The sequence below is a fragment of the Acomys minous genome (genome assembly GCF_964271855.1).
Source record: "Acomys minous genome assembly, chromosome: 12".
NCBI classification, from domain to species: Eukaryota; Metazoa; Chordata; class Mammalia; order Rodentia; family Muridae; genus Acomys; species Acomys minous.
The window spans coordinates 97,328,478-97,343,242 of NC_140493.1; the positions used below are offsets into that span (position 1 = coordinate 97,328,478).

Here is a 14,765-nt window from a genome sequence, read left to right on the forward strand (position 1 = left end):
AGAAATTAACTGGCCATTTGGACAAATATAATTGTATTTGTATGATGCAGGAATCCTGTTTGCTACTGTCACTGTCGGGTCTTGTAATCTAATGGTAGGACCTTTATTTTCAAGTCAGAGTTGAGAGTATGTTTTACCTCAGTGGACCTATCAGTAGAAAATGTGTCTGTTTTCTAGAGCTACCAAACCATCCTTAAAGAAGAAATTAAATGCACAAGACTGACATGTCTAAGATTGGTGGTAGGACTCCTGTGTTACTAGCATTTCTTATTTCTTGCCTAAAATAACTAAAGAGATTATATTGTACCATCCTCATCCTAACACCTAAAAGAGTTTGTTGGTCATATTAGCTGAGTTTTTTGTTTTGTTTTTTATTGAGGGTCAGGGGCATGGTGTCAGTTTTGTTTTTGAGATAGCTTTGTTATATATCCCAGGCTGGCCCTGAACTCGGGAGCCTCCTGTCTCAGTTTCCTGAATATCAGGATTAAAGAAATGTAGAAGTGTATCTTATCATTTTCTCTCTCTCCTCCCTTTCCTCCTTTCTTTTTCTTTCTTCCTTCCTTTCTTTCTCTCTTTCTTCCTTCCTTTGTTTGTTTCTTTGATTTATTTTATGTATATGAATGCTCTCTCTGCATGTACACCTGCAGGCCAGAAGAGGGCATCAGATCTCATTATAGATGGTTGTGAGCCACCATGTGGTTGCTGGGAATTGAACTCAGGACCTCTGGGAGAGCAGCCAGTGCTCTTAACCACTGAGCCGTCTCTCCAGCCTCCTTTGCTTATCATTTTCATGTATATGGTATGAGGTGTTTTTTTGTGGGGGATGGGGTGTGTGTTGGAAATTGAACCCAAAGCTTTAAAGATGTTAAGTAAGTGCTTTACCAGAGACTTAATATCTCTAACCCCAAGAAATCATAAATGTAGATTATTTTATTTTCTTTTTTAAAGCTTTCAAATTCAGCAGCCGTGGTGCTGGAGAAATGGCTTAGCTGTTAAGAAAGCTTCCTGTTCTTTTAGAGGACCCAAGTTGGTTCCAAGTATATGTGGCCTCTCATAACTTCCTATAACTTCAGCTCCAAGGATCCAATATCCTCTTCTGCCCCTTGCACACATGTGGCATGCACATAATACATACACATAAGTAAAAAACAAAGCCTTAAACGTTTCAGCATCCCAGACCTCACTGACGGGTGCTATTTACAATTATCATAACCAACACTAGTTCTCATACACACAGAGACACACACGCAGTTCTTAGATATGAAATTGGTGGAATTTAAGGTCTCAAGTATAATCTATACCAAAAGAAGAGAACCAGAATTTTGTAAGGTTTTTGCAAAGCCTTTATGTGTATGCATACAACATTCCTGGAAAGTTATCAGAGGCTGGATCTGAGGAATAGATAATGGAATAGCAGATTGCCTAATCTCAGTGCACAATACCTTCTGTTAGTTTTTTTACAAGTGAAATAGATGTCATTATTTTTTGTTTTGCTTGTTTGTTTTTGTTTTTCTTTTTTCCAACACAGGGTTTCTCTGTGTAGCCTTGGCTGTCCTAGACTAGATTTTGTAGACCAGGCTGGCCTCGAACTCACAGTGGTCCACCTGCCTCTGCCTCCCCAGTGGCTGGGATTAAAGACGTGTGCTACCATGCCCGGCAGATGTCATTATTTTTAAATGAAAAGGTAAAGTTCGCTGGATCCTGAACTCTTTCTTTCCCTTTTTCCATTTTCAGGAGGAAGCAGAAATCCAGGCTGAGCTGGAAAGGCTAGAAAGGGTTAGAAATCTACATATCAGGGAATTAAAAAGAATACATAATGAAGATAATTCACAGTAAGTAACTTGGAGTATAATGGCCTGCAAATTGCTGAATATTCTATGACATGTATAGTCTAGAACATTTTCATTTTTATACATTTGCCAAAAAGTTTAAAGTGTACTTAGTTCCTTTTTAGGATAGAACATACTTTTATGGACTTTATAAAATTCATGAAAAATTTTTATCTTATTTGTATTAAAAAGTAAGCTTATATATTTGTACGTAGAGCATTTTACATGAGTAGAGTTGACTAAAACAGTACCACTTAGCAGCTGTAAGTTGGATGGGGGATGCTGCATGTATGTGGTGCCTTGGGAAATGGAAACATTGCCCACAGTGTAGTGCTGCAGAAAGAATATTAGGTGAGGTCACATCCATGTTCTAAATAGGTAAGACTAATAAATGGAACTCTTAAATTTTATTTATCACATTAATGGTAGATTGACACTCACCTTTGTTTATAAGCCATTTATATGACTAAATTTAGGGCAAAGCAGCTCACAAGTGGGACATGATTTTTAACCACTAATTAGTTCTCTATGCATTTCTCAGGCTGTAACTTTTTTTTCATGTAGCTACAGCTTGAATATTTTTGTTTGACCAGTGTGAACTATGAACTCTTACTGTTCCAAGTACGAGTTACAAGCACATTGCCATTTACTGTGAGCTTTATGTATCAGAAAAGAGTCTGAGTGCCTTTTGATCTCAGACTTAATCCTTGGGACAACTCCATAATCCTGAATACATAATCAGGAAGCAAATTTAGAGAAATGAAGCTAATTTGAACAGGAGCACAAATGAAGAGTCAAGTTTAGGTCAAATCTCCATGTAATAATATTTCTTCTCTGCCATGGGCATACTGCTTTCTTAAATTCAAAATGACAGAATTTCAGGAAGTACTGGCGTTGAAATGTAAGGCATCATGCCTACAAGGCCTGCATGCAGGCTGCATCCTAGCTGTCCTTATACTTTGGGTTTTGAGATAGGGTCTTATACTGTGTAGCCCTGGCTGGTGTAAGCTTTCTTTCGTTTACTGTCTGTCTGCAGAGACTGGGAGTATCTTGCACGCACTGTAAGAAGACTCACTCTTGGGAATACACTGTATCCTAGACTTCGCTAATGAAAGAGAAACGACTTGGGTTGGTTAGCATAGACCTGTATGCATTCTAAGCACTTGGGAAGCTAAAGCTAGAATATAATGAAACCCTGTCTTACAAACAGTGAAAGCAAGTATAATAGCGCATACCTGTTAACCCAGCACTCAGCAGCCCGACGCAGGAGCATTGGGAGTTCTAGGCCAGAGTAAGCCCTGTCTCCAAAAAACTCATTAGACGGGTGTGGCGGTGGCACACAGCTTTAATACCAGCGTCTAGGAGCCAGAGGCAACAGTATCTCTGTGAATTCAAAGCCAGTTTGGCTTCCATAGTGAGTTCCAGGCCAACCAGGGCTACATAGTAAGACCCTGGGGGGAGGGGTGGCACAGAGGTGCATGTAGAGCACATGAAATACTTTATTTTAAAGGCAATATGAAAATATCTTGGAACTTTATATAATTTTAAATTAGTGAAAAATGGAGGGAGATCAAAAATGTCCACAAGTTAGAGGAGACTACTAAGGCTAGAACCAAATAATTGGGCTTCAATAGCTGTTCCCGTTTATTATAATTATGCTGTCTCTTTGAGCCATGTAACTTTGTGCTCATAGTTTACTATATTGGTATCATTGTGAAACTCTGAGCAGTGGCTATAATGGAGCACGGATTCTTGGGGATATTATGGGAATGTTGGGATGTGGAAGACTGTAGTCTTTGACCTCTGGATGTTACATATTCCATTTCCACAGATTTAAGGATCACCCAACGCTAAATGACAGATATTTGTTGTTACATCTTTTGGGTAGAGGCGGTTTCAGTGAAGTTTACAAGGTAAGTAGAAACAACTGGGTACAAAGAGAGGCTTACACCGATTTGTGGAAATTGTCAATATTGAGAATTTGAGTTGATATCTGTAGGTTTAAATTAAAAAACTTTGTGGACTAAGATCTAGAGGGAAAGTGTTCCCAACAATTTTATGTGACCACAAGAGATAGAGTATTTACTGTAGAGGCCTTGGGGTGTTTTGGTTGGGTTTAAGACAGGATCTCTGTCTGTAGCCCAGGCTGGCTTCTAACTCATGTAGCTCTACCATTCACAGCAATTCTGCTCAGCCTCCTGAGTGCTGTGATTCTGGGTATGAGCTACTTTGCCTGTCCTTTAGTATTTTAAAGCTAGAAATCTGTTGAATTTAATTCTGGTTCTGTCCTTCCCAGTGCATTAATAGTCACAGGATGGGCATGTGTTATCTTTAGTCTTAGAATTTTTAGACAAAATGTGCTAAATTATATCCTGAGAATTTTTTTGAAATTTTGTGTGTATAGATATGTGTAGATGTTTGTGGCATTCAAAAGACTATACAATTAGATTATTTTCTTCCATCATATGAGTCCCTAAGATTGAATTCGGGTTGCCACAGTTGCTGGTAAGCACCGTTTATGCACTGAGCCATCCCTTTGGCTTTAAATTGTTTCTTATATGGAAGCTAGCCTTCTGTCTTAGAGAAGTCTCTCCAACGTGCTGAGTGGCACTGCGTTTTTAAAAAACTGTCTTCAGTTAGTGGTTGTCAGGGTCTTCAGAGTAAAGACGACTGTGTCTTCACCTTGATTTCCACAAGTAAAGGGAGTTGGCCAGTTTTAAATATTTCCACAACTCCACATTGTGTTCACCAACATTTTTTTCTACATATTTCTCACTCCTGGTTATAAAATGCAAAATTGACTTCTTATATGATCTTCACTGCACAGTTGTAGAATCCTGTTTCTAAGGTATGAAGAAGTGGCCTCTACTGTTAGGATTTATGTTTGTTTAAAAAATGTATAATTAAGAAGTCTTCTGAGTAAAATAAATGCCTTTGATTCAAATAGAAGTAATAAAAACTAGTGCTTGTGGGCTGGGTGTGGTAGCGCACGCCTTTAATCCCAGCACTCAGGAGGCAGAGGCAGGCAGATCTCTGTGAGTTTGAGGCCAGCCTGGTCTACAAAGCAAGTCTAGGCTAGCCAAGGCTACACAGAGAAACCCTGTCTCAAAAAACAAAAACAACCAAGTGCTTGTATTTTTCCTTCTTTATGTAGTCCTGAGGTTTAAGCCCAGGGCCTGCCTTGGATGTGCTGGGCATGCATTATGTCACTAGGATATATTCCCAGACTGTTTTCCCTTTTAAAATGTTAACTTTTGGGTCTGGAGAGTTGGCTCAGAGGTTAAGAGTACTAACTGCTCTTCCAAAGGACCCGGGTTCAATTCCCAGCACCTACATGGCAGCTCACAGTTCTCTGTAACTCCAAGATCGGACACCCTCACACATACATGCAGGCAAAACACCAATGCATGTTTTGAAAAAGTTAGCTTTTTAATTTTTTTTATTTTAAAAATAAGTTTTAATTTTATGTGTATGAGTGCTCTGTAAGCCTGTATATAATGTATGTACAGTACCTATGGAGGCTAGAAGAGGGCATTGGATCTCTTGGGACTCAAATTATATGTGGTGTGAACCACCATGTGGGTGGTAGAAATCAAACCTGGGTCCTCTGGAAGAGCAGTTAGTGCTCTTAGCCAATGAGCTATCTCTCCAGCATCTTTTTTGTTCGTTTGTTTTTTTCGAGACAGGTTTTCTTTGTGTAGCCTTGGCTGTCCTGGACTCACTCTGTAGACCAGGCTGGCCTCGAACTCACAGCAATCCACCTGCCTCTGCCTCCCGAGTGCTGGGATTAAAGGCATGTGCCACCACACCCAGCTCTTTCCAGCATCTTGAATATTAATTTTTATTATATATTTATTAGTTTTTGGAGCTCAGGTAAGCCTTGAATTTGTAGTCTTCCTACCAGTCAGCCTCCTGACTGATGAGATTACAGGTGTATATGCTGGAACTGGATTAAATGTTAGGTTTTTATTGTGAGTGACAACCTCAGGGAGAAAGGTCCTAGATGTGGAGGGATGCTGTCCAGAGTGAGCATTGTTGGGAAGAATGGTGAGAGCGTGGGCTGGCTTTCTGCTTGTGGTGTTTGCTTGAGCTTGTCTTCTAAACCCTATGGTGCCAGCATGTCCAGAGACATTGAGATTATCTAATCACAAGCTTCAAGACGATGGTTGCAACACTGGAGCAAGTATGTGACATGTAGTCGTTAGCTGCTGCTTTCATTTAATAATGTATTTTGGACTTTGTCTTGATCTGTTAAAGAGAAGCTTCAAGTGAGTTCCCTCTAATTCTTGTATTTTTGTAGAATATAATTTATTCCTTTTTTTTTTTTATAGGCATTTGATCTAACAGAACAAAGATACGTAGCTGTGAAAATTCACCAGTTAAATAAAAACTGGAGAGACGAGAAAAAAGAGAATTACCACAAGTAAGTGATGCCAAAGTGCCTGGTTTTTCCACACACATTAATGATAGCTATGGTTTGTGCATTGTGAAAGAGCTTTGAATGAATTATTGGGTTTTTAAAAAATCTTCCTAACTGTCTCAGCAAAAAGAGAAAACTTTTACTTACAGAACCTGAGACCATTAGAAGCTAACTTTAAAATACAGCCATCATTAGGTAGGAAGCCCGTGCTTCTAACTCCCCTTCCACTGTTTCTAAAGACAGCCACAGTGAACAAGTACTGCCAGGAACCATGGTTTGTCTGTTGAAACTCAGTGAGAATGCTCTTAGTGGTCTGGGAAGGAGACTGTGGGACTGGAAGGATGGAGTCCTGGTGTGCCTCATGCTTGACTTCAGCCCCTCAGGACTAGGTTTTTTCTTCCCCTAACCTGTCCATTTGCCTATCTCAAAATTCTGTGATTGTAGTGCTATACCTCTGTGGTTGCCTCTCTTGAGAATGCCAGTAAAATGGCAGCCCTCCTCTGTCCTTGGATTTGGGGGGCTAAGAAGGTGTGGTTTCCTTTGAATGAATAATTACTACCTATGCAGCTGTGGATTTCTTTGTTCCACTAATACCAGGTTTTGCCATATTCCCTCCTGAGCTTCCACACACTGCAGTTCACGGCTCGTTTGCTTTGGAAGCTCCAGCCTTAATTTGCTATTAGGTTCCCCACTGAGCAGTTTTGTCTCTTGTGGTAGATATAAATATTGAACGAGGCTGGTCCTGTCCCTGAAAGGAAGAGACAAGCCCCGTTTGACAGTAACAAATGTTTTTGGTTACAGAGATGGCCTTGGTTTTTTTTGTTTTGTTTTGTTTTTGCTTTGATTTGTTGTTGTTGTTGTTGTTGTTGTTGTTGTTGTTGTTGTTTTCTCTTAAGACGTTGGAGGAGAAAAAAATAATAGGGAATTGAAGAAGCCTTTTAGTTAACGTCTAAGTCTTAAAAGGAAAATTAAGTATTTCCTCAACTGATAGTTCTTCATATCTGGACTGGGACAAGTCTTGCTTTAGACCTATTGTACACCAGGGACCTGCAAAGTCTTTCTGTTCCACACTGATTGGTAGCAGAACTCAGCTCTGCATGAGAGAAGCAAGCGTAGGCAAAGGTAGGACAAGGGATGATAAATGCCTGTGCACAACTCCCTGTATGCGTAGGCTCACATCACAAGCAGCTGCAGCCCAGATGTTTATGAGAAGCCAGATACATTATTAAAAGTGCATTCCAGTCACTTGACTTTGGGAATAAATGGCATGTGCCCAGGAATGCCAGGAATACTTCAGAGGAGGAAACCACATGTTCTGACCAGTTAAAAACGAAAATTGTTCCTGTTGTACTGAAACTTGTAAGAGTGGTTAAGGGTGTTGAGCCAGGGCACGCATCTCCTACAGATACCCTGTAGATATCCTTGGACCGTGTTCTGTAGCTTAGCTGCATTGGCTACGGTAAGATAGTTGTTTCTAGGAACCAAGTATGGTCAACCTTGAAAACATAGTTTCTGTGCTGAGATTTGTACCTATTTTGCCACGTCATAGACTCAGAGCTAGCTTTTAGCCTGACCTTAAGAAAACTAACATTGGGTACCAGAGTGACTACAGATGGTCACTCAAGTCATTCGCCTTTTGAAATGCTCCTTGACATACTTGGCAAGCCGTTTGAACCTTAGCGGTTATAGATTGAGGTGTTCTGTTTCAATGTTAGCTTTCCTCCTTTAAGACAGGGTCTCATGGCATAAACTAAGCTAGCCTTAAACTTAAAGCAATTTTCCTGCCTTGATCTCCTCTAAGTGGTAGGATTATAGAAATGTTCTACCATGCTTAGCCAAGTGGTTGTTTTTCTCTCCTTTCTACTGGAATTAGATCAAGTGAGGGGCTAGAGAGATGGCTCGGTGGCCAAGAAAACCACCTCTTCCAGAGATCCTGAGTTCAATTCCAAGCACCACATTGAATGGCTTATAACTATCTATAACTCAAGTTGCAAGGCACCTGGCACTTTCTTCTGGCTTCCATGGACTGACAGACACTGCCTCCTTTGTTTGTGTTAACTCTTCTAACTAGAACTGTGTGTGGTGCCTTCTCACTGTTTCCTCCTCAGGGGAATAATGGCACTGACACTGTCTGTGGAGCCTCTGTCAGGGGCCATTTCTCAGTTGGCATACTGAGGAAAGGGTGTTCTCATGACCTCCAGTCTTGCTTGGGAGGAAATCGTCAACACTTCCACCTTTGAATTTAACTAAGTGATAGGAAATCCTGCTTTGAACTTTATGCTATAAGTAATGGTAAGTTGGGTCTGGAGAGATGGCTCATCAGTTAAGAGCACTGTTGATCTTGCTGGGGACCGTGGTTCAGTTTCTAGCACCTATGTGGTACTCATAACCATTTGTAATTCCACTTGAGCAAAAAATGATGGCTTGGGCCTGGGGTGGTGGCACACGCCTTTAATCCCAGCACTTGGGAGGCAGAAGCAGGCGAATTGCTGTGAGTTTGAGGCCAGCTTGGTCTACAAAGCGAGTCCAGGACAGCCAAGGCTAACATAGAGAAACCCTGCCTCAAAAAATAAAAAAATAAGAAAATGGTGACTTGGGTCAGGTATGTACTAGGTTTTGAAGAGTGCATTAGATTAGCATGGGAAAGGAACTGTGCTTCAGGGTTAGTGACAGTGCCCTGTCTAGCAAGGTCTTTTAAAGTTGTTTTCCATTTGAGAGAGATTTCCCATTTTTCATTAGGAGTAAAATAATTTATTTGGCTAAGAAAAACCTCAAAGGAAGTAAAACATGATTTTGTTGAATTTTGAGTTATATTCCTGTTTTCCTTTATGGAGTGGGAGAGGGGCATTGAGACAGGGTTTTGTGTACTCAGGCCAACCTTTTACTAGCTATGTAGCTGAGGATGACCTTCTTCTAGGTCCATCTACCAAGAAGGATTGTAAGTGCTCACTGTCACGCCCAATTATTTTTCTTCTTCTATAAACAAAATGTAAACTTGGTATATTACTCTTGCAGTATGAAAATGACAGATTACTAGATTTCTTTAACTTGTGTAAAGAGTGGGGTAAGGTGAAGCTGGGTTACGTGGCGTGTGCATGCACAGGGACGTGTGCATATTCATGTGGAGGCTGGCGGTCTTCTAAGGCGCTGGAACATATATAAAAACAAACATTCCAGAGATCTAAGTTTACATCACTGAGTCAGAAGACAAAAGATATATTTTAGTGTATAAATTTCTCCTGATTTCTTATTTATAGTTCTTTAGTCTGTTGGATGCTAAATGGAATGTTGGGTCTAAAGAGCACAGGTTGGTCATGCCTGGCTGATCCAAAGGATAAGCCACAGCCTGTGAGCCCGGCATGGGCTGTGCTGGGGTTGCTGCTTCAGGTGCTGCTGTAGTTGGTGAGGACTTTGCTGGAATTTGGTAGACACAGGATCTCATTCTGTAGCCCAGCTGACCTTGAACTCATCCCATTCCTCCAGCCTCTCAAGAGCTGCTGTTAATGCGGTGTGCTACCACACTTGGCTCAGATAAGGACTTTGAAGGACCCTTTCTTTCCTTCTTAATAACTTTCTCAGCCATTCGTTTCTTTTATTTTCTGTACATTTATGAAGAAACCGGTCTGTACTTTGCAATATGCAAAGTGGAAAAGTTACTCAAAAGGGCATGTAATTATAATCTGAAAGTATTCTTAAACTAGAAATGACTTGAACAGTGAGTGATATCTTCTTTTTTTTTTTTTTTTTTTTTTTTTTTTTTGGTTTTTCGAGACAGGGTCTCTCTGTGTAGCCTTGGCCATCCTGGACTCACTTTGTAGACCAGGCTAGCCTCGAACTCACAGCGATCCACCTACCTCTGCCTTCCCGAGTGCTGGGATTAAAGGCGTGCGCCACCACGCCCAGCTAGTGAGTGATATCTTTAGGCTATAGATTTGTACGATTTTTTGTTTTTGTTTTTTAATCAACATTTTATTTTGCCATTTTATTTATTAATGTTGCATTGAATCGTAAGTGGAACTATTTTGGTGAAATGGGGGTTTGCGACAAGGCTGTGTGCTCAGTGCCCACAGGAACACTTCTCTAAACTTCCCCACTCTGTGGTGAGGAAGCTGGGGTTCAGGAAGCCAGGTCCTCAGTTCCTCATGTAGTTTGTGTCTGCTACTCCTCCACCTTGGTATAGGCCTATCATTTGCTATAGGAAGACATAATGATGATGAAATGAAGTATTAGCAGCGGAAGTGGGGGCTGGAGAGATGGCTCAGAGGTTAAGAGCACTGGCTGCTCTTCCCGAGGACCTGGGTACAATTCCCAGCAACCACATGGTGGCTCACAACCATCTGCAATGCGATCTGGGGCCCCCTTCTGGTGTACAGGTGTACATGCAGGCAAAATACTGTATACATAATAAATAAATAAGTCTTTAAAAAAAAGGAAAAAAAAAAGAAGAAGCAACAGGAACAAAGGAACCAAAATTATCATCTTGAAATTAACCCCAAAGTTTCCATTAGGGGAAAAAACCATTTGTAAGTACTTGGAGGCTTCTGTTCTTCTCTCATTTCCTCAGTTCTTAAATTTAATTTTTAAGTGCATTATGCGTATTTTTTAGAACATACCAGCTTCAGGAACCATAACTTTTTGTTTGTTTGTTTGTTTGTTTTTTCAAGATAGAGTTTCTCTGTGTAACAGAGCCTTGGCTGTCCTGGACTCGCTTTGTCAGCCAGGCTGGCCTCACAGCGATCCACCTGCCTCTGCCTCCCAAATCCTGGGATTAAAGGCGTGCTCCACCACCACCTTGCTAAAAACTATCACTTTTTTTTCCATTTATTTTTTTTTAGAAAAAAAATTTTTTTCTGACATCTGCCTTAAACATTTCAAATGGTGCTAAATTACTTAAAGCAGTTTCTAGTTACTATCTGAAATAAGAACCACTTTAAAATCTTCTGATAAATATATGAGGTAAACATACCTGTGTGTGTGCGTCTGTCTGTCTGTACATGCAATGTGTGCCTCATTTTGTGTGCTACTGCTTTTGTGTGTATAGATGTATGTGCATGTGTGTGATCTTACATGTAAAGACTAGAGGACAGCCTCATACGTTCCCTAGGGGCCATCACCATGGTTTTTGAGATAGGGTCTCTCGTTTGACCTCAGACTCACCAAGTAGGCTAGGCTGATTGACCAGAGAACCTGAGGGATCCACCAACCCTGCCTCCCAGCCCTGGGACCATCACTACATGCCACCACATCCAGCTGGTCTGAGCTCAGGTCTGTGTTACTTGCAAGGCAGGTAGTTTGTTGACTAAGCCATCTTCCCAGGCCCCTGTAGTTTCAAAAAATTTTATATGGCTGATACATATCTCACATGTTATATCACATGTTATATATAATAGTGGTTGTTCATAGTTTTATTATTTTAAATTAGAAAGTACTTTTAAAGCTTCCTTAATTACATTTATTTTATTTGTTAGGGACATGTTTGTGCCACAGCCCTGCAGGTCAGAGGAAGACTCGTGAGTGTCAGTTCTGCCTCCATGATGTGGTCTCAGGAATTGAATTCAGGTCGTCAGGTTTGGCAGTAAGAAGCTCACCTGCAGAGCATCCAGTGGCCCCAGAAACAGTTTGGTTTTTGTTTTGTTTGAAGTGAAGCCTGCGTGCTTATAATTGCAGCACTTAGACAGAGCCAGGAGGAGGCCACAGGTTCCAGGCCAGTAAGGGCTGCCTAGTAAATAAAACCTTGTCTCAGAAAACCACAAGTGAGAAACACTGTTATGGCCATCATGAGTATGTACAGAGGATTGTTGTAGGGTTTCCACAGATATAAACATTTTCAGATACCATATATAAAAATGATATCATATGCTTCAACATAAATGCTATGTAAAATACCAGAAAGTCTTTATATGTCAGTACAAGTACATTTTTAAATAGTAAAAGTTACAAACAAAAATAAAATATCTGCTAGTTGGTTTATCATTTAACCCACTGATTCAAGTAGTTTAGAAATTTAATTTGACCCCAGGTTATAAAAATACAGATTAAAAAAAAAAATCTTGATTTACGTGCCTGTGTGTGTGTGTGTGTGTGTGTGTGTGTGTGTGTGTGTGTGTGTGTGTTCATTCTAAGCTGATGTCATTAATCATCCTCCTTTACTCTTCCACCTTATTTTGTGAGATAGGATCTCTATCAAACCCAGACCTTGTGATCTGGCTACTGTCCTAGCCAGCTTGCTCTGGGGATTCTGTGTCTATCTTCCTAGGTTAGTATGCAGATGGTCTGCCATGGCCCCTCAGCATCTACGAAGATGCTCCTGATGCTTACATAGCCAGCAAGTACTTAGCCCTTAGCCCATACGAGATCACTCCATTCCCTGGAAGCATCATCACTTTGCGAGAGAGGCAAAGACTGTGATTTTAGTATGGAGGATTAGCATAACAGAGGCGTGGTCGCTACAAGAGGGTGTTGAAAGGAATTAACATCCATTCATTTAGGAAATATTTGCGCACCTATTGTTTTCCCAGTGGCTAGATAGATAACATTTGAGAAAGTAGAATCAAGAGAGTAGTTAGATGGATGTAAATGGAGCAAACAAAGGAACATGTGCAGATGGGAAGTGGTAGAGACGTTAGGGTGATTGTAAAAAGCAGGCCAAGTGCTGTTCTGTTATGTTCCATTCTGTTCACAGGCATGCGTGCAGGGAGTACCGGATTCATAAAGAACTGGACCACCCCAGAATAGTGAAGCTGTATGACTACTTTTCACTGGACACTGACTCGTAAGTCCTGTGCCGCTTTACTTTTCCTTGTGTTCTTTACATGCTGAATGCTCATGGAGTGGAGCTTACATCTGGGCCCAGGAAACACCCTCTAAGTGAACTAAAGTTATTAATTTACAGGCAAGTGATCATACATAGTTCAAATTTGGGTCAGCCAGACATTTCTTGGCTAAAGGATAAGGGCACTTGTGTGCTAGTAAACATTTTACAGTTGGCTTGACAGAGAGAGAAGGTGATTGCCAATATCTATGGCGTAAATACTTCCATTATGTCCAGTTTTGAGGTACCAACTTAAAAACGTAGACAACTTTATTCTCGTATATATCATCATGTGACTCAACCATGTAACATACTCGATTGAGTGGGTTTTCATGTGTGTTATGGATATACACAGCCATTATTCATGATCATTTTAGAACTTTTTTAGTTTTATTTTAGTCTATTTTATTTTTGGTTTTTTTTGGGGGGTGGGGGACAGAGTTTCTCTGTGTAGCTTTGGCTGTCTTGGACTCACTTTGTAGACCAGGCTGGCCTCGAACTCACAGTAATCCACCTGTCTCTGCCTCTGCCTCCTGAGTGCTGGGAGTAAAGGCATGCGCCACCACACCTGGCCCATTTTAGGGCATTTTTACTCTCAGAAGAAACCTGAACCTTTTTACTATCTCTTCTCCATTTTACTGTCCCTCTGTTTTAGCAGACACTACTGTCTGTCACCTTTAAATGTCCTGTTCTGGACTGATTTATAAGTAGTAAATAATCACAGAGCGTGTGGTCCTTTGTACATGGTTTCTGTCAGTTAGCATGGTGCTTGTTCAGTTTCACGCTGTGGTACTTATGTGTCAGTAATTCATCTCTTCTTAAAGCCAGATTACGTTCTGTTGTATGGATTTACCACACGTTGCTTAATCTTAAAAATAGTTAGCTAGCTGGGCGGTGGTGGCAGAGGGAGGTGAATCTCTGAGTTCGAGGCAGTTATCTAATCAGCTCATAAAATTCCTGAAAATGTAGCAGTCAGTCCTTAGGAATTGGTTCAGGTTGGTACTGACTTGCCACTAAAGAGCACTAGTGAGTTTAAACTGTCAGAGAGAATCTCTGCCCCACAATAGAAACTGACAGCAGTGTCTTGTTACCTTAAAACTGGAGGGTTAACTTGACACAAGTAAAGATAACCCTACAGTTAGGAGGGTTCCTCCTTCTTCATGTGTAGACTGATTGTTGAATTTCAGAAAAATGATATTACTTGTGTGAGATCTTTGGTACTCTTGATAACTCTATAGGTAGCAATATATAGAACAGTAAGCTGCAGAGCCTTTGGGTTTATTCAGGGTTGAGGGGTAGTTCATCATTTGGAAATTTTTGTTGCAGTGAGGTCTGAGTCAGGAGAATAAAGTACCTTTAGTTCTGTCCTGCAGATGTTCCTTCAGTCTCCTTAGGTTATGTCTAAGAAGAGTGTTGGTCTATCCACCCAGCGTCTCTCTGTGTGTAGACACAATCCCAGAAAAATTCCATGTTCCCTATGGAAATGCAACTTGTCTCTGCTGTCAAGCTTTTTCCTTTTCATTAAGGAGCCTATGTGTGTTGTGAGTAGGGCTCAGAAAAGTGATGTAGTTAGACACCAAGAGGGAGAGCCATGGTCACATCTCCACGTGCTCATGTTACTGTTGCTTTCAATAGACTAGATAGACTCCCCTCTGAAAAGTGAGTGCCAAAACTATTCTGAAGATAAAAATATAAGGACTTGAAT

At 40.7% G+C, this 14,765-nt stretch overlaps 1 protein-coding gene across 8 annotated transcripts in view; it reads left to right on the forward strand.

Annotated features, from left to right (window-relative positions):
• The window catches only part of TLK2 (tousled like kinase 2), a 129,330-nt gene that overhangs the window by 99,273 nt on the left and 15,292 nt on the right, over positions 1-14,765 (forward strand). For all 8 annotated transcript variants that reach the window (XM_084750047.1, XM_084750046.1, XM_084750045.1 and 5 more), the window contains 4 exons: positions 1,735-1,832; positions 3,661-3,742; positions 6,161-6,252; positions 12,932-13,021. In XM_084750047.1, the coding sequence (XP_084606173.1) occupies positions 1,735-1,832; positions 3,661-3,742; positions 6,161-6,252; positions 12,932-13,021 (362 nt within the window). The remainder of the gene's footprint in view (positions 1-1,734; positions 1,833-3,660; positions 3,743-6,160; positions 6,253-12,931; positions 13,022-14,765) is intronic.